This window comes from Pongo abelii, chromosome 19, assembly GCF_028885655.2.
Source record: "Pongo abelii isolate AG06213 chromosome 19, NHGRI_mPonAbe1-v2.0_pri, whole genome shotgun sequence".
NCBI classification, from domain to species: Eukaryota; Metazoa; Chordata; class Mammalia; order Primates; family Hominidae; genus Pongo; species Pongo abelii.
The window spans coordinates 8,173,235-8,197,471 of NC_072004.2; the positions used below are offsets into that span (position 1 = coordinate 8,173,235).

At 48.5% G+C, this 24,237-nt stretch overlaps 1 protein-coding gene and 1 non-coding gene across 2 annotated transcripts; both read left to right on the top strand.

The window, feature by feature from the left end:
- The first annotated feature begins 5,172 nt into the window (after nucleotides 1-5,172).
- Nucleotides 5,173-5,310, top strand: LOC112129786 (small nucleolar RNA SNORA69). Its single transcript, XR_002912139.1, has one exon. It is a non-coding gene; the product is annotated as a small nucleolar RNA SNORA69 (small nucleolar RNA).
- An 11,426-nt stretch (nucleotides 5,311-16,736) lies between these two features.
- Nucleotides 16,737-23,054, top strand: ODF4 (outer dense fiber of sperm tails 4). The gene is made up of 4 exons (XM_054535391.2): nucleotides 16,737-17,421; nucleotides 21,874-22,047; nucleotides 22,350-22,484; nucleotides 22,675-23,054. The coding sequence occupies exons 1-4, from the start codon at nucleotides 16,968-16,970 to the stop codon at nucleotides 22,857-22,859; spliced, it is 948 nt and encodes a 315-aa protein (XP_054391366.2). The 5' UTR covers nucleotides 16,737-16,967; the 3' UTR covers nucleotides 22,860-23,054.
- The last annotated feature ends 1,183 nt before the right edge of the window (nucleotides 23,055-24,237 follow it).

The following is a 24,237-nucleotide window of genomic DNA, read 5'->3' on the forward strand; positions in this document are numbered from 1 at the left end:
CTCCCTCCCTCTTTGGCATAAGATGGAGACACACTGGGATACTCAGACTGACAGTCATCCGGGGGCAGACATGTGCCCCATACACCTTCTCTCCTGGCTCCTCGTCCCCTACTGGAGTCCTGCCACTAAGGAAGCCCCCATGCTCCAATTCAGATGTTCCGATGGTGGGATAATGGGGAGATGCCGACCAGGTAAGGGTTATTTTGGAGGCATAAAGTACATAAAATACATAAAATATGTTCCAAAAGAGACTGAGAAGACAGTAAGGGAGGGGACTGCCATGTTTCCTGACTGTTGGGGGTTGGATTCTGTTATCTCAGAGCCCGCTTTCCATTTTGGGGTGACCTGAGTGTGTTTGTCCTGGAGGAGTCTGCATTCTGCTGGCCTGTCTAAGGGGGCCGAAGGGCATGAAACACAGTTATATGGGAAAGGGGCAGATGTGGGGGAATGAGGACCACAGCAAGGAAAGCGTGGATAGACAGAAGATGGGAATGTGGATGGGGTAAGGAGGACAGAAGAGGGAGGCTGATGGGGGGTGTTGCAGGACAGGTGGCAGGAGGTAACTCGGCTCATTCCAAATTGTCTCCCTCCCTCTCCCTCAGGCATCTCTGCTATGGGTGTCCAGCGTCCCCTCCCTCCTGTGTTCTTCCTGCCCCTCTGGGTTGCCTCCTGCAATTCCTCATAGGCGGCGTAGGAGGGCCTATGGGAGAAGCCTCTCAGCGGTGCTGTCTGCGTTCCAGGCATGCTGGTGGGGGTAGTACAGAGAGGTTCACTGAGTCAGCTGGGAAGTCCTAGAGCCACTATCACCTTATTCCCTCACAGTCTATCATGCTGGGGAGGTGGAGGAAACCAACATTTCCACAGGCTCAGGAAAGGTGCAGGTGTCCCGGGGGGAGATGCCTGAGGCGACAGGGTGGGAAAGCTGGCCCCAGTTGGGGACCTCTGTCTGAGTCAGTGTGGGCACTCTTTACCCGTGGCCCTGCTCCTCATAGCTGAAGGCTCCATATTCTGGGAGTCGACTGTCAACCTAAAAGGAAGAGGCTGAGGCACAAAATATGGTTGAAAGAGTTTACTTGAGCCCAAGGGGGCTAGGCGTGATGGCTCACGCCTGTAATCCCAGCACTTTGGGAGGCCGAGGCAGGTGGATCACCTAAGGTCATGACTTCGAGACCAGCTTGGCCAACATGGTGAAACCCTGTCTCCACTAAAAATACAAAAAATTAGCTGGGTGTCGTGGTGCCCACCTGTAATCCCAGCCACTTGGGAGGCTGAGGCAGGAGGATCGTTTGAACCCAGGAGACAGTGGTTGCAGTGAGCCGAGATCGCGTCATTGCACTCCAGCCTGGGTGACGAGAGCGAGACTCTGTCTCAAAAAACAAAAAAACAAACAAACAAAAAACAAAGGGAGGACGGCTGCCAGGAAGACTCAGACCCAAGTAATCTTGGATATGAGCTCCATTAGGGCTTTGTTACAAGCAGGTTTTCAAAGGCAAAAAAGGGGGACAGGGAGTGGGCTGTGGGCTGATACAAAGTTGTTAGGAATTCTCATTGGTTTAAAGGAACCTCTTTGATTAGTGATTGGCTATATACTGTTAAGCTATAGGGGGTGGGTTATAGTGTCCAGTGTGGCATTACTAGGTTAATTCATAGCTACTTATGGCAATAGCAAGCCAATGCAAGCAGTTCAAGAGGTGAATACATAGCTCAAAGGGGGTAATGGGATGTCACTGTTGTCTCATTTTAATTCCTCTCTGGCCCTGATTTTTTATTTTTTATTTTATTTATTTATTTTTTATTTTTTATTTTTTTTGTCACAAGGTTTGGCTTTGTCACCCAGGCCGGAGTGCAGTGGCACGATCTTGGCTCACTGCAGCCTCGACCTCCTGGGCTCAAGCGATCCTCCTGCCTCAGCTTGCTGAGTAGCTGGGACCACAGGCAGGAGCCAACACACCCGACTAATTTCTGTATTTTTTGTAGAGACGGCGTTTTGCCATGTTGCCCAGGCTGGTCTGGAACTCCTGGGCTCAAGCGATCCTCTCGATGGGCCTGATAATTTTAAAAGGCTTGCCTTCCTCAGATAAAAAGCTTTTCTTTTCCTTCAAGATAAGGCAGAGAGTAAAGGGCACGGGCCTCTCTTTGAGCTGGCCTTCTGCGGGCTCCGGGTCAACATCTTCGTGGCTGACATTGCAGATAAGTGGGAGTGGGGGTTGCAATCATGCCCACAAGCAACAGAGGAAGGAGAGGAGCCTCGCCCTCTTCCCCCCACGCCCCGGCCCCCCAAGCCTGCTCACTAGCTCTCTCCTCCTCCTTCCACCCGCAAGGAACCCTCCAGCCCACTTCCTGTGATCCTTTCCGGAGCCCTTCAGCCTGGCTGGCCCTCCAGCCATCTCGGAAAGCTTCTCTTTCCTCCCTCCATACTCGCAGGTTCAGCTACAGAGGTAACTGCAGGCTCATGTTCTCCAGGGTGGCCAGCGCACCAGCCCACCGTCCCGGTGCAGCAGTGCCTCTCCCGCGACAGCTCCACCGCGAGCCTGGCGGGCTCCCGACCTTGCTCCCCAGCACGTCCTCTCCAAGGCACGGTCTCACCACCCTCCAGCAGCCTCGGGCGACACCAAAGGGAGCAGAGCGCTGGAGCTCCTCGAAGTCCCCCCGACCCTAGCGGGGCTCCCCTCATCCTCCGGTGCGTGGCCAGGCCCCGCTCTGGCCCCGCGCCCGCCCCTCCCGCGGGGCTGCCCCTGGGTCTCTGCGGGAGACCCGGACTCAGTGAGTGAGCGCAGCTTCCTGCAGTGGGGTGTCAGCACGTCTTCTGGCCGGACTCTGGGGTCTCCTGGCCTGGCTGTGTCTCCTGGTTCTCAGCGCTCGCCTCCCACGCGGGGCGGAGTGTGGGAGTGGGCTGCTCCCGCGGAAGAGTCCTGGGGAAGTTGAGGCACTGGCTCCCGCTGTCCAGAACACTGCCCGACGTCCCCTGAGCGCGCCACTCCTCCTTCCCACTCTCGAGGTCGCAACGGCAGTCACCAGGTCCCGGGGCCTGCGTTCAGCTGCTTGATCCGACTAGGTTTGGCTTTGGACCCGAATGGGTCAGCTCCACGCCCGATGGAGTTTTTCAAGCTGGTGCCTGCACGTGCCCCCGCCGCGGGGCATGGAGCCGTGGGCTGCGCCCGAACTGCCTCGCAACCACCGCTGACCGAAGCCTCTCCCACTCTGTCCACCTCCACCGTTAGAAACCTGAAGCTGCCCTCTGTGAGAAAGCATTGGGATTGAATCCGGACTTTTGGGGAACCTCAACGATAAAGAATACAAAATAGTGACGAAAAATTGAATTTGAAAGTGACCCTGAGTTGCTGTTGTTGTTGTTTTTTTAGACGGAGTCTCACACTGTCGCCGAGTCTAGAGTGCAGTGGCGTGATCCCGGCTCACCGCAACCTTCGCCTCCCGAATTCAAGTGATTCTCCTGCCTCAGCCTCCCGAGTAGCTGGGACTACAGGCGTGCGCCACCACGCTCGGCTAATTTTTTATATTTTTAGTAGAGACGGGGCTTCACCATATTGGCCAGGCTGGTTTTGAACCCTTGACCTCATGATCTACCCCCTCGACCTCCCAAAGTGCTGGGATTACAGGCGAGGCACTGCCCCCAGCTACTCTTCTTTGATTTAAGACAACCTTGGTTATTGTGATTGGGTCGAGATGGGTATGTGTCCCAATTTGGACCAATGAGTTCAGAGACAGTTAATTCGAGACCCACCCAAGAGCCACTTGAATGAGCCATTCTCTCTTCCCCTGGACATTGTGGTGTGAGGATATAAGGTTGGGATCAGTGGCTACCATTTTAGTGCAGTGAGAGGCAGCTTGGAGTTGCTGAGGAGGCCACTGGGTACAGCCTGATGAAGGAGCTAACACCACAAAACTGGAAATGGAGAGACAAGGGGAAGGCCAGGTCCTTGTTATCATCACTTGAGTTCCAGGATCAAGTTTCATCTGAAGCTTGTATCTTGATTTTTCAGTTATTTTTGTTTGTTTGTTTGAGACAGGTTCTCGCACTGTTGCCCAGGCTGGAATGAAGTGGCACGATCTCGGCTCACTGCAACCCTCTGCCTCCTAGGTTCAAGCTATTCTCATACTTCGGCCTCTCTAGTAGCTGGGACTATAGGCATACGCCACCATGTCCAGCTAATTTTTTTTGTTTTTATTTTTGTTTTTGTTTTTTAGATGGAGTCACACTCTGTCGCCCAGGCTGGAGTGCAATGGCACGATCTTGGCTCACTGCAACCTCCGCCTCCCGGGTTCAAGTGATTCTGTTGTCTCAGCCTCCTGAGTAGCTGGGATTGCAGGCGCCTGCGATCATGCCCTGCTAATTTTTGTATTTTTAGTGGAGATAAGGTTTCACCATGTTGGCCAGGCTGGTCTCAAACTCCTGACCTCAGGCGATCTGCCCGCCTCAGCCTCATAAAGTGCTGGGATCACAGGCACGAGCCACTGAGACCAGCCTGGATTTTTCAGTTCTATAGGTCATTAAATTCCCTTTATCCCTTAAACCAGTTTGAATCTTCTTTCTTTTATTAGCTACAGTCCTAACTGATTCAGATAATCCACAATACAATTGTACTCTTAGCTATTCCAGAGAGGCCATTTATCTCACTGGCAGCTCTTCCTCTCCTGTGTGCCTTCCTGTTCAGACTTTGTGGATCATGCAATGAATTCCCAAATGGTAGGATGCAAATCTGAGGTGGGCAGGTCCACCTCAAGTCTGCCTGCTTGTTACAATGTGTAACTTTGCCAAAGTTGCTTCAATTTGGTCCTCATCATGGCTTGCCATTTTATTTAAGATGAGACCAGGCTGGGCGCGGTGGCTCACGCCTGTAATCCCAGCACTTTGGGAGGCCGGGGCGGGTGGATCACTTAAGGTCAGGAATTCGAGACCAGCCTGACCAATATGGTGAAACCCCATCTCTACTAAAAATACAAAAATTAGTTGGGTGTGGTGGCACATGCCTGCAATCTCAGCTACTTGGGAGGCTGAGGCAGGAGAATCGCTTGAACCCGGGAGGCGGAGTTTGCAGTGAGGCGAGATGGCACCGTTGCACTCCAGCCTGGGCAACAAGAGTGAAACTCTGTCTTAAAAAAAAAAAAAAAAAAAAAAAAAGACTAGATTGGGCATTTAGAATGTCAGAGTGAAAAGCAAGCTGCAATTACAATGCTTCATTTTGTGAAATACTAAATACCATCATTATCCTGCTGAAAGAAAAGCTGTTTTAATGATTTTTGATTTTGTCTTTGTGAGAGTAAAATCATGACAGATTGACATGGACAATTCTAAGGAAAAAAAAAATAAAAGAATACCAGAATGAAAATACAGAACGTTGCATGTTGGTTTCGTTCTCTCAGAAGAAACTGAGGCACAACGAGTTTAAGTATTTCAGGTTCACAGAGCTAGCAATTGGCAGAGATAGCATTTGCATCTGACAGTCTCACTCGAGAGTTCTGGATATGTTCAAAGTGTTCTGGAAGCAGCATATATATGATGATCCATGGGGACGAGAAATAAATATTTAGAAACATTCCATATTTTTAATCTTTTTATTTTGAGACGGCATCTTGCTCTGTTGCCCAGGCTGGCGTGCAGTGGCACGATCTCAGCTCACTGCAACCTTCACCTCCTGGGTTCAAGTGATTCTCCTGCCTCAGCCTCCTGAGTAGCTGGGATTATAGGTGTGTGCCACCACTCGTGGCTAATTTTTGTATTTTTAGAAGAGACGAGTTTTTACCATATTGGTTAGGTTGGTCTTGAACTCCTGACCTCAGGTGATCTGCCCACCTCAGCCTCCCAAAGTGCTGGGATTACAGGCATTAGTCACCACGCCCGGTCCCATATTTCTACTCTTATTATGCCCTTTATAAAATATATTATTGTAAATGTTTAAAGCTATTAGTGTAGTAGTACTTATATATTATTCCTGGATAACATATATATGTGTGTATATATATGCATCTACATATCATTATATATGTACATACACATGCACACAGATACATTCACACATACATATATGTGGGTATCACAAAGTATTAGTTAAGTGACTCTAATACTTTGAATGTAATATTCAAAGTATTATTTGAATGTAGATTCTGAAATAATACTTTGAGAATCAGCAGGGTAGGGGCGGGGGTCAGTGGGCAGAGGAGTGGGATTCCCCCAGAATGAAAGGAATTTCTCATAGACTCGTAGTTCAGCCTCATAGTTTCACCACCAACTTGGCACTTGACTTCAATTACAAAGTCCCAGAGAAGAACTCTAGAAGGATCTAGCTTGGGTCAAGCATTTTTTTTTTTTTTTTGAGATGGATCTCACTCTGTTGCCCAGGCTGGAGTGCAGTGGTGAAATCTCAGCTCACTACAACCTCTGCCTCTTGGGTTCAAGCGATTCTCCTGCCTCATCCTCCCAAGTAGCTGGGAGGACAGGGGTGTGTCACCATGCCTGGCTAATTTTTATATTTTTAGTAGAGATGGGGTTTCTTTTTTTTCTTTTTTTGAGACGGAGTCTCGCTCTGTCGCCCAGGCTGGAGTGCAGTGGCGCAATCTCGGATCACTGCAAGCTCCGCCTCCCGGGTTCACGCCATTCTCCTGCCTCAGCCTCCCAAGTAGTTGGGACGACAGGCACCCACCACCATGCCCGGCTAATTTTTTGTATTTTTAGTAGAGATGGGGTTTCACCGTGTTGGCCAGGATGGTCTCGATCTCCTGACCTCGTGATCCACCCGCCTCGGCCTCCCAAAGTGCTGGGATTACAGGCGTGAGCCACCGCGCCTGGCCTAGAGATGGGGTTTCACCATGTTGGTCAGGCTGGTCTTGAACACCTGACCTCAGGTGATCCGCCCGCTTTGGCCTCCTAAAGTGCTGAGATTACAGGTGTGAGCCACTGCGCGCCCGGCCGTGGGTCAATCATTTTGAGTTTGGGTCACGTGTTCACCACTTTGCAGCCCCCACTGGAACCACAGTGATGAGTTTTCAGGCATCAACCAATAGGAGACAAGCATATGTAGATCAAAATAGTACCATTATTACTGGTAAAGATGTTTGTAAATGTGGCTTTATTTTTTCTGATCAAATTGGCTTTTTAACAATTCACCCTTGCCGGGCGCTGTGGCTCCTGCCTGTAATCCCAGCACTTTGGGAGGCCGAGGCGGGTGGATCACCTGAGGTCGGGAGTTCAAGACCAGCCTGATCAACATGGAGAAACCCCATCTCTACTAAAAATACAAAATTAGCCAGACGTGGTGGCACATGCCTGTAATCCCAGCTACTCGGGAGGCTGAGGAAGGAGAATCACTTGAACCTGGGAGGCGGATGTTGTGGTGAGCTGAGATCACCCCATTGCACTCCAAACTGGGCAACAGAGTGAAACTCCATCTCAAAAAAAAAAAAAAAAAAAATCACCCTTGATTGCCTAGTCCTGGGGAGCTTTTACTGTGTGACCAAAAGCAGGCAGGAACACATGCCCATTCCAGGTGAGCAGGTTGCCAAAAGAGAACCCAGATGAAGCTGAACCACCACACATCCCTTCATCCCAAACCCACTGTGCTAATTATTCGTCCCATTAATGAAATAGCTGCATTTCTTCTTCTGGGAACATGGTGGGCTCCCTCTTAGAGTGAAGTGCAGGTATGTGACTTGCTTTAGCCAGTTACATGTCATTAGTTGTGATGTGTGTCACCTCCAGCTGGGAGCTTTAAGAGCCTGTGGTTGATTGGCTGCACAAACTCTTTTTCCATTTGATATGGCAAGAGTTAGTGGTCCAGGTGGTACCTGCTTCATTATCCTACGTTCTGGAATGAGGATGACATGGAGAGGAGCCCCAAGACAACAAACAGTGACATGGAGCTTGAGCAACAAAGAAATCTTTGCTGTTTTAAGCAACTGAGATTTTGCAGTTGCTTGTTACCACAGCATAACCTTGCCTATCCTGACTGCTACATTCACCAATCAGATAAGGTGCTCCATCTTCTTTGCGGGAGGAATGAAGAAGAAGTAGGGAGAGAAGTTAGGGGTTTTCTTCTATCTACCTGGAAATATGAATGGGAAATAAATGCTTCTTCCTAATACATATTATTAAAATGAGGATGGAGGAGCACTTCCCAAAAGGAAAAATGGATCAGTCTGGATTATGGTTATAAGCAGCAGAATACAACTTTGGTGATGTTTGTAGAAAATGGTGTTTGCGGACAGGATATTGGATAGTCACTGAGTCTCCAGAAAAGCTGGAGAATCGAGCCTATAAAACAGGCAGGAGTGTGGGAGGTAACACAGTCCAAGCTACCACCAAAAGCACTCCACAGAACTGGTCTGTCAAGCATGCACCATAGATTCACACAACCTTCACCCCCTGCCACTGGGTGTCCTGGTCAGCATGACAACAAAGCCCACAGTGACAGGAATGCCCACAACAGATGCTGCTGCTTGTACCGCTGACAGTGCCACTCCTGCCCCTGCTGCTGTCACCACTGTAAAATAGACTCTCCTCTGTCCCTGCTTTGTGTCACTGGCTCCAGGGACATTGTGTCTGTTTGGTTGATCCTAGGTCATGTAATTAGATCAGTAGTTAGGAAAGTGAACCTTTGGCTTGTTCAACTTCTGCAGTTGGACCTGGGCTGTCTCCAGTCTAGGGCTTTTTTTTTTTTTTTTTACAAAGTCTTGTTCTGTCACCCAGGCTGGAGGGCAGTGGTGTGATCTTGGCTCACTGCAACCTCTGCCTCTCGGGTTCAAGCAATCCTCCTGCCTCAGTCTCCCAAGAAGCTGGGCTTACAGGTGTGTGCCATCATGCCCACCTGATTTTCATATTTTTAGTAGAGATAGGGTTTCGCTATGTTGGTCAGGGTGGTCTCAAACTCCTCCCTCAAGCAATCCATCTGCCTCAGTCTTCCAAAGTGCTGGGGTTACAGGCGTGAGCCACCGCACCTGGCGACGACCATGTAAGTTAATATAGATCAGAATGTGCTTGGGAACTGTAGGGACAATTGTAGGGATAGGTAAATTCAATGGTTGGGGTTAGGGAAGCCCTCATTCAGAGGACGGCATGTGAGCTCAGCCTTGAAGGATGGTTCCCTCACATGGAGTTCTCACTCCATAGGACACTTACTGGGTAACCCACCCAACCTTCCTGAAGACTGTCCATCCCACCCAGGGATGGATTCCCAGGAGCCATATTCTGCTACGTGGCTCTCACCTCTCTCCAAGGCTGATTGGTGGTCTAAGGGTCTACAGCTTCTCCAAGCTGGGCCAATCAGTGTCCATCTCTAGACCACTGGAAATTTGGGATTCACACTAAGAAATGTCCCTTGTAGTCTAGGCTCTTTGAACAGAACACATGTAAAAATTTAGGAGTAGCAGAGAAGAATGAAACAGACAGAGGCGTTATAGATTAGAAATTGCTTTTTTTTTGTTTGTTTTTGAGATGGAGTTTCGCTCTCGTCACCCAGGCTGGAGTGCAATGGTGCAATCTCGGCTTACTACAACCTCTGCCTCTTGGGTTCAAGTGATTCTCCTGCCTCAGCCTCCCGAGTAGCTGGAACTACAGGCGTGAGCGCCATGCCCGAGTATTTATTTATTTATTTTTTGTATTTTAAGTGTAGATGGAGTTTTACCATGTTGGCCAGGCTGGTCTCCAACTCCTCACATCAGGTGATCTGCCTGCCTCAGCCTCCCAAAGTGCTGGGATTACAGGCGTGAGCCATCGAGACCGGCCTGAGAAATTGAAGGAGAGTTCATTTACTGCTTCCAATTTCTTTCTGAGGCTGGTTTGCTTCCCCCTACATGTTCTATGTAAAATCTTTTCCACCCTTTACAGAAGATTTACTCTTAAACCACAAACTTAGATGTGCAAGACATTATGTAATGTTCATTTCTTATAGTTGAAATTAATTTCTGAAGTAGAACCTTTATTCCACCACGGTTGTAATGGAAAACAAAATATAGCTTGCTCCCCATCCCCTGTTACTAGGGCTTGAGCATGATGTCTCAGAGAATCCCCAAGGCCCTGGTCAGCTGTCCTCCCAGATTATACTGATATATCCATTGTCTTTTTTTTTTTTTTTTTTTTTGAGACAGAGTTTTGCTCTCGTTGCCCAGAGTGGAGTGCAGTGGCGTAATCTCGGCTCACTGCAACCTCTGCCTCATGGGTTCAAGCGATTCTCTCGCTTCAGCCTCCTGAGTAGCTGGGATTACAGGTGCCCGCCACCATGCCTGGCTAATTTTTTGTATTTTTAGTAGAGACGGGGTTTCACCATGTTGGCCAGGCTGGTTTTGAAATCCTAACCTCAGGTGATCCATCCGCCTCGGCCTCCCAAAGTGCTGGGATTACAGGTGTCAGCCACCACGCCTGGCCATGAGGTCTCTTTAGATCTGGTGGCTCTCTGCTGCTTCCAAGTCATGTTTGGGCCATGAGATTATTTTGGGAAGCTGCCCAAGCTCCTGCATGCCTAGATGCCCTGTAATCATCATTCCCTGGTGTTGGCGGCTTCCCTGACGGTGCTGCAAGGAGCAAGTGCATGTCTGTCTCTGTCCTCTCCACTACTCTGGGGCATTCTTTTCACACTGGGGGAGATCCCCACTCCTCTGACCACTGTCTGCCTACCCTACTCTGCAGATTTTCCAGGATGCTTTGAATATATCCGGAGTGAGACTGGCCAGTTCAAACGCTGGCTCTGTGACTTAGAGCAAAGGACTTAGCCTTTGTGCCTCAGTTTTTTCTGCTGAAAAACACTGATAATAGGCCGGGCGCAGTGACTCATGCTTGTAATCCCTGCACTTTGGGAAGCCGAGGCGGGCAGATCACGAGGTCAGGAGATCGAGACCATCCTGGCTAACACGGTGAAACCCTATCTCTACTAAAAATATAAAAAATTAGCCGGGCATGGTGTCGGGCACCTGTAGCTACTCGGGAGGCTGAGGCAGGAGAATGGCGTGAACCCGGGAGGTGGAGCTTGCAGTGAGCTGAGATCGCGCCACTGCACTCCAGCCTGGGCAACAGAGTGAGACTCCGTCTCAAAAAAAAACCAAAACAAAACACTGATAATAACAGTTCTTACCTGTGTTTATTTGGGTTCTCCCAGAAGCAGACCCCGAGACAAAGCTTTGAGAACAGGTAGTTAACAGGGAGGTGACTCCATGATGCAATAGTAAAGGTGTAAGAAACTGAGATAGGGAAGGGAAGAGAGTCAATAAGGTGGGGTACAAAACCAGTTACTACTATGAGCAACTAGAGATTGATCCCACTGGGGAACCCTGGGTGACAGCATACAGCAGGGTTGAACAAACTGTGGCCTGGGCCATAAAATAAAGTTTTATCAGAACAGCTGCTCCTATTCAATTATATATGGTCTGTGGCTGATTTCACAGTATAATAGCCAAGTGGAATAGTTGGATAGAGACTGTATGGCTCGCAAAACCTAAAGTATTTACTTATTTATTTTTAACTTTTTTTTGTTTTTGAGAGAGTCTCCCTCTGACTCCCAGGCTAGAGTGCAGTGATGCGATCTCTGCTCACTGCAACCTCCGCCTCCCTGGTTCAAGCAATTCTCCTGCCTCAGTCTCCTGAGTAGCTGGGATTACAGGCATGAGTCACCACGCCCGGCTGTTTTTTGTTTGCTTGTTTGTTTGTTTGTTTTTGTATTTTTAGTAGAGACAGGGCTTCACCATGTTGTCTAGGCTGGTCTCGAACTCCTGACTTCGTGATCTGCCCACCTCGGCCTCCCAAAGTGCTGGGATTACAGGCATGAGCCACCGTGCCCGGCCTATTATCTAGATTTTTTTACAGAAAAAGTTTGTCAGCTCCTGATGTAGGACATGTGTTAGAGATATCCCAACCTAGGAGCAAGGAAGCTAGGGAATTTCTCTGTCAATTCTCCCTGTGTTACTAGTGGACAGCTTCCCTTCAGCTCTCTTCTCCTCCTTCCACCTTTCAGTTTCCGTCTTCTAGGCTTTTGCTTGTGCAACATCAAGGCCAATGACAGTTACATTTACTTTTTGGCTATAATTAAGTCTTCCTTGCTTTGTCCATCTGTTGATTCTAAGAGTTGAAACGCAATGAACAGTGTTTACCTTATATATTGTGACTATATAAATATCTTTTGTTGCAGAGCTAGTAATCACTTAGATTACATTTCCTTTCTTGAACTATTTGTAATTACCTTCTGAAAAACAATGTTTGATACATTCACAAGATGTTATGAAATCTATGTTAGTTGTAAATGATTATAATGTAATAAATACCTGGCCAGGCACAGTGGCTCATGCCTGTAATCCCAGCACGAGCTGTAATCCCAGGTCAAGGCAGGAAGATCGCTTGAGCCCAGGTGCACCACCACACCTGTAGTCCCAGCTACTTGGGAGGCCGAAGTGGGAGGATTGCTTGAGCCCAGGAGTTTGGCTATGATGGTGTCACTGCACTCCAGCCTAGGTGACAGAGCGAGATTTGTCTCAAAAAAAAAAAAAAAAAAAAAAAATACACGTGCACCTATCACCCAACCCAGGAACTAGACTCTTACTAATAATGCGTACGTGTAACACTCCTCATCTCACTCCTCTGCCTTCTTGAGAAGTAACCATCATATGATATTTCATGTTTACTGTGCCACTGCTTTATAAAAACTACCATGCAATCATAAGCTTACATAAGCTTAAACAATGCTTTGGTTGTTGAGCTTGGTTATAGGCTCTATAAAAATGGCATCATATGTACTGTGTAGTCTTCTGGGGGTTACATTTTTCAGGAAACATTCTATTTCCAAGATTCTTCTGTGTTGTGTGTTGCTGTGAGAAATGCTTGTTATTAAAAACCCTTAGAAACTCCAGGAAAAAGCTGGGTGCAGTGGCTCACGCCTGTAATCCCAGCACTTTGGGAGGCCGAGGCGGGTGAATCACGAGGTCAGGAGCTTGAGACCCACCTGGCCAACGTGGTGAAAGCCCGTCTCTACTAAAAATAGCTGGGTGTGGTGGCGGGCACGTGTAATCCCAGCTACTTGGGAGGCTGAGGCAGGAGAATTGCTTGAACCGGCGGGGGCACAGGTTGCAGTGAGCCGAGATCACACCACTGCACTCCAGCCTGGGGGATAGAGTGAGACTCCGTCTCAAAAAAAAAAAAAGAAACTCCAGGAAAAACTTAAAAACTAAAGAGGATTCGAGGGAGGAAGCCCAATCCTGACGACACTGGCTCTGTGTAAATGACCTTCCCAGCAGGCCCACCATCCCCTCTCTCAGTGCTCTCCCCTCCTTCTCCCATCTTCAAGCTTCTGTCTTCTGGCTGGGTGCAGTGGCTCACGCCTGGAATCCCAGCACTTTGGGAGGCCAAGGCGGGCAGGTACGAGGTCAGGAGATCGAGACCATCGTAGCTAACACGGTGAAACCCAGTCTGTACTAAAAATACAAAAAATTAGCCAGGCATGGTGGTGGGCAGCTGTAGTCCCACCTACTTGGGAGGCTGAAGCAGGAGAATGGCATGAACCTGGGAGGCGGAGCTTGCATCACTGCACTCCAGCCTGGACGACAGAGCGAGACTCTGTCTCAAAAAAAAAAAAAAAAAAAAAAAAAGATTCTGTCTTCTGACCCAGTGCCCCAACTGTAGCTGCTTGTTCTAAGGATGACACTCGTCCCTGGCAGGGCCAGAGAATGCTTGGACTTGGGACTGAGAGGTCTCCCCTCCACCAGTTGGAGGTGTTTGATACACAGCTTGGAGTGTGAGGGCCACGTTTCCACCATGTGGACCAGAGCGGAGGAAGAGGCTGGTCTGCAGAGACGGAGGAAGACGCCCAGGGAGGGGCAGAGACCAGAGCCAGAGGAAGTGCCCTCACAGGCTTTGAATTTCAACTTTCAACCATTCCTGAGGTCCCACTGCACAGGTGACATCAGGATTCATAGTTCACTCTCCTTTTGCTTACAAGGAGAGTTAATTTGGAGAGTTAATCTGTTCCATGATTTGCAGACGCCACTGACTGGCAAGGATGCTTGCCAGGAATTATCTTCTGCATTTTTGCTCTTTCCCTGTTTGCTAGTGAAAGACTGTAAAAACAATTAAAATGATAATTTAACAACATAATTACCAGTTGCTGGGAATTTACTATGAACTAGTGAGTGTTTTTTGATCATTATTTCATTCAGCACTCTTACCAAGTCTGTGAGAAAAATATTGTTCCTATGTTACAGATGAGTAAACTGAGGCATAAGGAAGCTATATGACATCCAGGTTCACAGGGCTGTTAAGAGGAAGACCTGGCCGCGTGTGGTGGCTCATGCCTGTAATCCCAAGACTTTGGGAGGCTGAGACAGGTGGATCACCCGAGGTCAGGAGTCTGAGACCTGCCTGACTAACATGGTGAAATCCTGTCTCTACAAAATACAAAAAATTAGCCGGGCGTGGTGGCGCATGCCTGTAATCCCAGCTACTTGGGAGGCTGAGGCAGGAGAATTGCTTGAACCCAGGAGGCGGAGGTTGCAGTTAGCTGACAAAGATTGCGCCGTTGCACTCTAGCCTGGGCAACAAGAGCGAAACCCCATCTCAAAAAAAAAAAAAAAAAAAAAAAGTCGTGGAAGACCCATTTTTCATACCTTTGCCTGTTGGACCCCAAAGCCTATGTTCTTTTTTTAGACAGAGACTCCCTCTGGCCTGAGTGATGAAGGAAGACTGTCTCAGTACATAAATACATAAATAAATAAAATTATAATAATCTCAGAAGGCATGACACCTCTAGGACCCATTCTCATCCTACATCCTCCTCTTTCTGGTGCTAAGAAAAAAAGAAAGGAAAAAGAAAAGTCAAAAGAAGAGGGAAGGAACTGGTGGTGGTGATTGACTAGCAGTGAGTAGAGCTGGGAGGGAGGTAAAGGGTTGGGGAAAGCAGTGGCAAGCTCGATGACATCTTTGCAAGACATGTCCAAAGAACAATGGAAGGAGGATCTTTTCCTGGGGACAAGCTCCTGCTCCCTCCCCCTGCTCCATCAGTGAGCATTTGGGGTTGGGGTTAGGGCAGAGGAACTAGGAAGAGAAAGGGGGACTGTCCTAGTCCATTTTGTGTTGCTATAACAGAATACCTGTGGGTGAATAATTTATAAAGAAAAAAAGGGCTATTTGGCTCACAATTCTGATGGCCAGAAAGCTCAAGATTGGGCATCTGTTGAGGATGTCAGGCTGCTTCCACTTATGGTGGAGGCGAAGGGGAGCTGGCTTGTGCAGAGCTCACAAGGTAAAGGAGGAGCTGAAACTGTGCCCCAAACAGTTAAATAAACCAGTGATTAACAGACATTTTCGAGTTTACAGGATGGCAGCTAAGAAACAGCTTGCTGAAATGCTGAAAATTCCCTTTGCTTATAACAGGACTGGCTGAAATCAGTGGGAACCCATATGGCTGACTGCAATCTGCACAGAACGAGCTTGCTGATGTCACAGCCTGAATTTCCACCTGACGTTTCATACTAACGCCACCAAATTTGCACATGCAACCCATGAAGAAGTTTGAAGAGATAACTGGACACGGTTAAGGACTTTCTAGACTTCTCCTTTCTTTCCACCAATCACCTGCTAATCCCAGAATCCTCCCCCTAAACCTTTTCTAATAAAAGTACTGCCTTAAGGCCAGCAAAGGGAGACAGATTTGAGCTGGATTTCCGTGTCCTTGTGGGTCAGCTCACAATAAAGCTTTTCTTTTCTCAAAACCTAGTGCCCCAGTATTGGAGTATTGGCTTCTATGCATATCTGGCAGTGAGCACTTTTGCTTGGTAACAGTGCCAGGTTCTTTTTAACAACCAGCTATTGTGGGGAGCTAATGGAGTGAGGTCTCAGGGAAGGTGTTAATCCAATCACGAGGCATCTGCCCCCATGACCCAAACACCACCCACTAGGCCCTCTCACCTTCCATCACCACCGCACTGGGGAGCAAATTTCAGCATGAGGTTTGGTGAAGACAAATTAACCATATGCAGACCACAGGAGGGCCTCTCACAGACCATTGCTCATATGTAAAGGGAGGCAGAAGCTGGAGGGAGGTGTCAGATCCACAGTTCTGAGCTGTGGCCTGAGAAACAGGATTTCCAGAAAGAGTTAGAGCTGGAGCCACAGGCCAGGTGAGGTGGCTCACACCTGTAATCCCAATGCTTTGGGAGGCCAAGTGGGGAGGATCTCATGAGACCAGGAGTTTTTCTTTTTTTTGAGGCTGAGTTTCACTCTTGTTGCCCAGGCTGGAGTGCAATGGCGCGATCTCAGCTCACCGCAACCTCCGCCTCCCAGGTTCAAGCAATTCTCCTGCCTCAGCCCCCCGAGTAGCTGGGATTACAGGCATGTGCTACCACGCCCAGCTAATTTTGTATTTTTAGTAGAGATGGGGTTTCTCCATGTTGGTCAGGATGGTCTCGAACTCCCGACCTCAGGTGATCCACCCACCTCGGTCTCCCAAAGTGCGGGGATTACAGGCGTGAGCCACCGTGCCTGGCAGAGGCCAGGAGTTTGAGACCAGGCTGGGTAACATATCAAGACCCCATCTCTACAAACAATTGAAAAATTAGCCAGGCATGCTGGCACAATCCTGTAATCCCAGCTACTCAGGAGGCTGAGGTGGGAGGATCACTTGAACCCAGGAGTTCAAGGTTGCAGTGAGCCAAGGTTGTGCCACTGCACCCCAGCCTGGGCAATAGAGGGAGACCCTGTCTCTCTAAAAAAAAAAAAAATTGCCGAAGCCTTGGCTCCCCTCCCCCATCTCACTGTGCCCCAGGAAAATTCCGTGGCAGTTAGGGGACCTGGCCTGCTGAATGGGTTGGGGCCTTCTCTTGGATCAAGAGTCTCTTTTTTGATCGAGGTCTTTTATTAGACTTTCATTCTTTCTCAGACCTCAGGCTGCATGGTGGCAGCTGATGAAAATATCTAAAAGATGAGAAGAGACGATTGAGCCTGGTGAGGGAAGGGGGAGACAGGGGGTGAAGTGGTGCTCAAGATGGATGCAGAGTACTCTGGGAATGAGTTCCCCAGGTCAGAAGGAGAAAGAGACCAACATCAGAGACCTGGAAAGGAAAGGAAGAGTGGGGAGGCAGGATGGGGCACAGGTGAGCTGGGACAAGATGGGAGACTGCTGTCCTCCACCCTCTCCCTCAGTAGTAACAGGTCCTTGGGCCAGCGCCGGAACTCTCCGCTGCCCTTTCAATGGAGAATCACACACAGCTTCCGCTGGATGGCCCAGGTGTTGGCTTCTGAGCTCAGCCTGGTTGCCTTTATCCTACTATTGGTCATGGCCTTCTCCAAGAAATGGCTGTACCTCTCTAGGAGCCGCTTCTACCAGCGCTGGCCCGTAGATGTCAGCAACAGAATCCACACATCAGCCCACATTATGTCCATGGGGCTCCTGCACTTCTGCAAATCCAGGAGCTGTTCTGACTTAGAGAATGGGAAAGGTGAGCCCCTCCACCCCCCATCCCAGCCCAGGCCGCCAGCCTGTCTTGGCCTCTGTATCTGCACCCTGGATGTATTCTTGTTCCCTCTCTCTGGTCATCTTTACTTTTTGGCCTGCAAGATGGTTCCACTGGCACTGAGACCTCCGATGATCATTTCTCATCCTGTAGCCTGGCTAAATAGATTTGATTGGTGCAATGGAAAATGTCACTGCTTTTGATAAAACCCAGAGCCAAATCTGTGTTTCTAAGAATGCTGTGAGAGAGTTGGGCATGGTGCTGCACACCTGTAGTCTCATCTATCCAGGAGGCTGAGGAGGGAGGATTGCTTGGGCCCAAGAATTTGAGTCTAGCCTGGGCAACTTAGTGAGACTCCTGTCTCAAAAAAAAAAAAAAACAAAACAAAACATCAGGCTGGGTGCTGCGTCTCATGCCTGTAATCCCAGCACTTTGGGAGGCCAAGGCAGGCAGATCACCTGAGGTCGGGAGATGGAGACCATCCTGGCTAACATAGTGAAACCCCGTCTCTACTAAAAATACAAAAAATTAGCCAGGCATGGTGGCACATGCCTGTAATCCCAGCTACTCTGGAGACCGAGGCAGGAGAATTGCTTGAACCCGGGAGGTGGAGGTTGCAGTGAGCCGAGACCGCACCACTGCACTCCAGCCTGGGCAACAAGAGTAAAACTCTGTCTCAAAAAAAAAAAAAAGTTACGAGGGGCATGGACTGTTAGCACAAGAGAATCATTCATTAATCGCCTAATTTACCAGGGACAAGAGCCCCAGTGAGATGGGGATTTCCTTAGTCTTGTGTACCCAGAGCTTTGAGAGGACTGCTTGCAATGTCCCCTCTCAGGCCCTGATTCCACACATTCTCCTTTCCTTCTGCCTCAGGCCTTGTTTTTTCTGGATCATTTTCCTTTTTCCACATCTGGCTTCTGTGTTCCTTCCTTCCCTGAATTCTTGCAGCTGCTTCATTCCTTATCCTTGTTTTTTTCTGTTTGTTTCACTGATTCTTTTAGAGACAAGGTCTCACTCTGTCACCCAGGCTGGAGTACAGTGGTGCAATCATAGCTCACTGCAGCCTCGAACTTCTGGGCTCAAGGGATCCTCCTGCTTTAACTTCTGGAGACGCTCAGACTACAGACCGTGGCCACCACACGTGGCTCTTATTCTTGTTAGTCTCTGGTTATGCTGTTCCCTCACCCCTCAGGAATTTGGAGTTCTTTCTCTGCTCCTGGGGAAAACCAGAGCTTTTGACCCTTATTTCCATTTTTTCACTCTCCTTAGCATGAAAAAAAATCACACAGCTATTATTTTCTGAAAGTATTACGTCCTTATTATATGAATATGAAAGTATTCATATAATGAATTATGAAAGTATTATGAAATATTATGTCCTTATAATAAATTTGGAGAAACAAAAGCTATCCTTTATTGTACACTTAATCCATTTGTTCAATTTAGTCCTCAGTCAACCCTAAGGGATAGGGATAATTATCCCTATTTTAGAGATGAGAAAATTGGGACTCAGAGAGATTAAGTACCTTGCTCAGGGTCATAAAGCTATTAGATTGAACCAAATGACATGCTAATATTTGACTGCTTTTCACCTACGAAAGGAGCATTTCACATGGATCAACCTAATAATGACAGGTTTGGAATAGCAACTCAGGTGTGCCTGGCTCTAAAACTCACATAGGCGCCTTGCTCTATGGAGTTACTCAAAGACAGCCAGGCTTTTTATTTATTTTTGTTTTTTTATTTTTTTGAGACAGAGTCTTGCTCTGTTGCCCAGGCTGGAGTGCAGTTGTGGTCTCAGCTCACTGCAACCTCTGCCTCTGGGGTTCAAGCGATTCTCCTGCCTCAGCCTCCCAAGTAGCTGGAATTACAGGCGCCCACCACCATGCCCAGCTAATTTTTGTATTTTTAGTAGAGATGGGGTTTCACCATGTTGGCCAGGCTGGTTTTGAACTCCTGACCTCAGGTGGTCCGCCTGCCTCGGCCTCCCAAAGTGCTGGGATTACAGGCGTAAGCCACCGCATCCGGCCAAACATCACTGATTTTTAAAATTTATTTAATTAGGATTAGGTAGTGTATAAAAAGTGAAAATTCAAAGAATACAAAAGATTGTATAGTGAAGTGAGTCTGTTATCTCTTAGTATCCAGTCTCCCTCCCTAGTTTCTCCTGTTTCTTTCCAGAGACACTCTATTCAGAGACAAGCATCTATTTTTATTTTTATTTTGAGACAGTGTCTCACTCCGTCACTCAGGATGGACTGCAGCGGTATGATTGTAGTTTATTGCACTGCAGCCTCAAACTCCTGGGCCCAAGTGATTCTCCCACCTCGAAGCTCCCGAGTAGCTGGCACCATAGATGCCACCATGCCTGGCTACTTTTTTTTTTTTTTTTAAATTTGTAGAGACCAGGGTCTCCCTCTGTTGCCCAGGCTGGTCTCCAACTCCTGGGCTCAAGTGATTCTCCTGCCTCCACCTCCCAAAGTGTTGGGATTACTGGTGTGAGCCATTGTGCCCAGTCTATCACCTATCACCATTTTAAATGAACACACAATAACGCAATGTATGGGGATAGTATAATTTATTTTACAGATCTCTTGTAAATCAAGGAGCTTATTGGACATTTTTTTTTTTTTGAGACGGAGTCTCGCTCTGTTGCCCACGTTGGTGTGCAGTGGCGTGATCTCGGCTCACTGCAACCCCTGCCTCCTGGGCTCAAGTGATCCTTCCACCTCAGCCTCCCCAGTAGCTGAGACTACAGACAGGTGCCACTGCACCTGGCTAATTTTTGTATTTTTAGTAGAGATGGGGTTTTTACCATGTTGGCCAGGCTGGTTTCAAACTCCTGACCTCAAGTGATCTGCCCACCTCAGCCTCTCAAAGTACTGGGATTACAGGCGTGAGCCAGCGCACCCAGCCGACATATTAATATCTCTGCAAAGAAAATTCCTGTACCGAGATTTTGCTGCAGATCTCTGATTATTCCTTAACATAAATTCCAAGAAGAAGCATTGTAGGGTCAAAGAATGTAGATTTTCTGGATCTTTTGTACCAGATCATTCACCACAAATGCTGCCCACCAGGAGTGTATGAGAGGACCTCTTTTCTCTACATACTCTCCTATACTAGGTGTTATCAATCTTATTTTGATCTTTGCTAATTTGACAGTTTATATATATATGTATGTAGAGACGGGGTTTCACCATGTTGGTCAGGATGGTCTCCATCTCCTGACCTCGTGATCTGCCCACCTCGGCCTCTCAAAGTGCTGGGATTACAGGTATGAGCCACCATGCCCAGCCAAGTGTGTGTGTCTGTGTGTGTTTGTGTGTGTGTGTCTATATATATACATATATATATATATATTTTTTTTTTTTTGCGACGGAGTCTCACTCTGTCCCCCAGGCTGGGATGCAGTGGTGTGATCTCAGCTCACTGCAACTTCGGCCTCCTGGGATCAAGCAATTCTCCTGTCTCAGCTTCCCAGCAGCTGGGATTACAGGCACGTGCCACCATGCCCAGCTAATTTTTATATTTTTAGTAGAGATGGGGTTTCACCACGTTGGCCAGGCTGGTCTCGAACTCCTGATCTCAAGTGGCCTGCCCACCTCGGCCTCCCAAAGTGCTAGGATTACAAGGGTGAGCCACCGCACCCGACCCCAATTATATATTTTTAAAGAGACAGGGCCTCCCTATGTTGTCCAGGCTGCTCTCAAACCCTTAGGCTCAAGAGATCCTCCCACCTCAGCTTCCCAAAGTGCTGGGATTACAGGTGTGAGCCACTGTGCTCGGCCTCGATGGTTTTTCACAAGTCACATTTAATTAGCAATTCTTTGTGTTGAGCTTTATATGTTTATCAGACATTTGTACTCCTTCTTTGGAGAATTGCAGTTTAAGTCCTCTGTCCATTTTTTTCTGTTGAGTTATTTATTTGCATGTGGTTGTGGTTATCAAACAATATCCAAATCAAGGATCTTGGATTATTTAAGAAGTGAAAGCAATATTTCATTGTTATTTCAAATGTGCATTTCTCTGATTATTAATGGGCCTGTACATTTTCTTTCCGTCTTTTTTGTTTTTTGTAGGCGGAGTCTCACTCTGTTGCCCAGGCTGGAGTGCAGTGGCTCACCACAACCTCCGCCTCCCAGGTTCAAGTGATTCTCCTGCCTCAGCCTCCGGAGTAGCTGGGATTACAGGCACGCACCACCATGCCCAGCTAATTTTTGTATTTTTAGTAGAGACAGGGTTTCACTATGTTGGCCAGGCTGGTCTTGAACTCCTGACCTTGTGATCCAGCTGCCTTGGCCTCCCAACGTGCTGGGATTACAGGCGTGAGTCACCGCGCCCGGCGGTACATTTTCTTATGTTTGCTCATTTGATTATGTTTCGTCTTTTGTAAATCCTTAGTTGATCTTGTTTGTTTGTCATTTTCCCCAGACAGTTTTAAGCTGTGGACAAATCAGCCTATGTTTAAGGTGGCTAAGTTAAGCTTCAACCTGACTCTGGGGCTGGGCCTCGTCCTCACCATCTGGTTGCACCTGCCCTACCTGCCCGCTGTTCAGAAATTGCCCTTTGTCGGCTTGATCGGGACCATCTTGAGCTTCTGTGAAGGTGCCTCCTAGCTCTGGAAAGGTCCTTTGTTTTCCTAATCCCCATCTTCCTGGGCACTTCTCCTTCTTCTTTGGGTGTGGTATGGGGGGTTTTGTGGGTGGTGGGAGAACAGAACTGAAAATGGAGTTACATCATTCCCCCGTCACAGGAGAGGTAGAAATGGAGGGGTTGACTCCTGGAGCCTCGGGGGCCAGTCACTCTGTGCGTGGTGATGTGGTTTGTGGCTGTAGCCCAGCAGATGAGGAAGAACCTCCTGTGGGACTCTTGTATGACAATGAGACCCTCTGCTTCCTGTCTCCTAGTCACCTTCATCTTCTCCACCCTCATGCTATTCCCCATTAACATCTGGATCTTCGAGGTGGAGAGGAATGTATCCATCCCCATCGGCTGGAGCTATTTCATCGGTTGGCTGGTGCTTATCCTGTACGTCACCTGCGGTGAGTGGCCAGAGGGCCCTGGGGGAAGGAAGGGACATGGGTAGGTTAGGGCAGGGAAAGTGTGGAGGGAAGAGGCTGGCAATCCCCAGGGCTAGATTTTTAGGGTCTTATCTTCCCTTTGGTCTCACCCTGCTTGTCACTTAACCTCCCAGTCACAATTTTCCTCTCCCCTGTCCCTGTCCTTTCCCAGCGATCCTTTGCTACTTCAACCATAAAAGTTTCTGGAGTCTGATTCTGAGCCACCCCAGTGGCGCCATGTCCTGCAGCAGCAGTTTCAGCTCAGTAAAAGAATCTCCAAGGGCACAGACGATCACAGACACCCCTATCACCCAGGAGGGAGTCCTGGATCCTGAGCAGAAGGGTACACACGTGTAACCTTTTCTGAACTCCTGGCACCAAGTTCTGTCCATTCATCTGACCCCATCTCCTCATCCTCCCCCCAGCCCTTGAATAGGTTGGTCCTCATCATTGCAAGGAATGAGAAAGGGAGGATTTTGCACTCCTCTGTTTTCTCCCTGCCTTGATTGAGCTTGAGTGATGTGGAATAAATTGTCCGTCTCTTTTTTCTCATATCTGGCTGTTGTTGAGGCAAGCTAGAGGAGGAGGGAGAGGAAGGGAGAAAGAAGAAGTTTGTTTTCCAGTTCTTCCTGCCCAGGAGCCTTTTGGCACCCGTTAGTGCCTAAACCTGCCCAACCTCTACCAGAGCATACTTGTACATGGGCAAACACCTCTGGAGAGCTAAACCTCTTTTTACTTTGTTATCCCTGACCCAACATTTGCTAGTTAGTGGGTGGAGGAGGTAGAGCTGATTAGGAGAGAGGTATCACTTGCCAACTTGTTGGCTTAAGCATAGTGAAGGATTCAAAAGCCAAATGGCTCAAAGATAAGAGGCAGGTTAAACAAGGAGCACCACAGCACAGGTGGTCAGCCCAGGTGTGTGTCCTGGGCAGCAGTCCCACCCTCTTTGTACAGCTCCGATGACAGAGCGCATAGAGCCTGTGCCCTGGAAACCACCACTACCACCATCCCCCCTGGCTGCTATAGCTTTCCACCCAAGCCTCCCACACCCTCCACCATGTAACAGCAGGAATAAAACATGGCAACAAAGGAAAGCATTAGGGTTAGGTCCTAAGACCAAAAGTTAAGTTGCATATTTGGGTTTTAAAGCCAGCTTGGGGAGTGCTGGCAATGCCCATCAGGCTTTGGACATGTTGCCCAGAGAGGCCAGCCTCCTAGGAGAGCATCCATAGCTGATCTTGGTCATGTCTATCCCTCCAGATAAAACCACAATACATCCCGCTGATTGGTAGAGCCTAGTGGTCTGTTTTGATAGGGCGCTGATTGGTGCGTTTACAATCCCTGAGCTAGACACAAAGTTTCTCCAAGTCCCCACCAGAGTAGCTAGATACAGTGTCGATTGGTGCATTCACAAACCCTGAGCTAGATACAGGGTGCTGATTGGTGTGTTTACAAACCTTGAGCTAGATACAGAGTGCCAATTGGTGTATTTACAATCCCTTAGCTAGACATAAAGGTTCTCCAAGTTCCCACCAAACTCAGGAGGCGAGCTGGCTTCACCCAGTGGATCCCGCACTGGGGCTGCAGGTGGAGCTGCCTGCCAGTCCGGCGCCGTGCACCCGCACTCCTCAGCCCTTGGGTGGTCGATGGGACTGGGCGCCGTGGAGGAGGGGGCGGCGCTCATTAGGGAGGCTCGGGTCGCACAGGAGCCCACGGAGGGGGTGGGAGGCTCAGG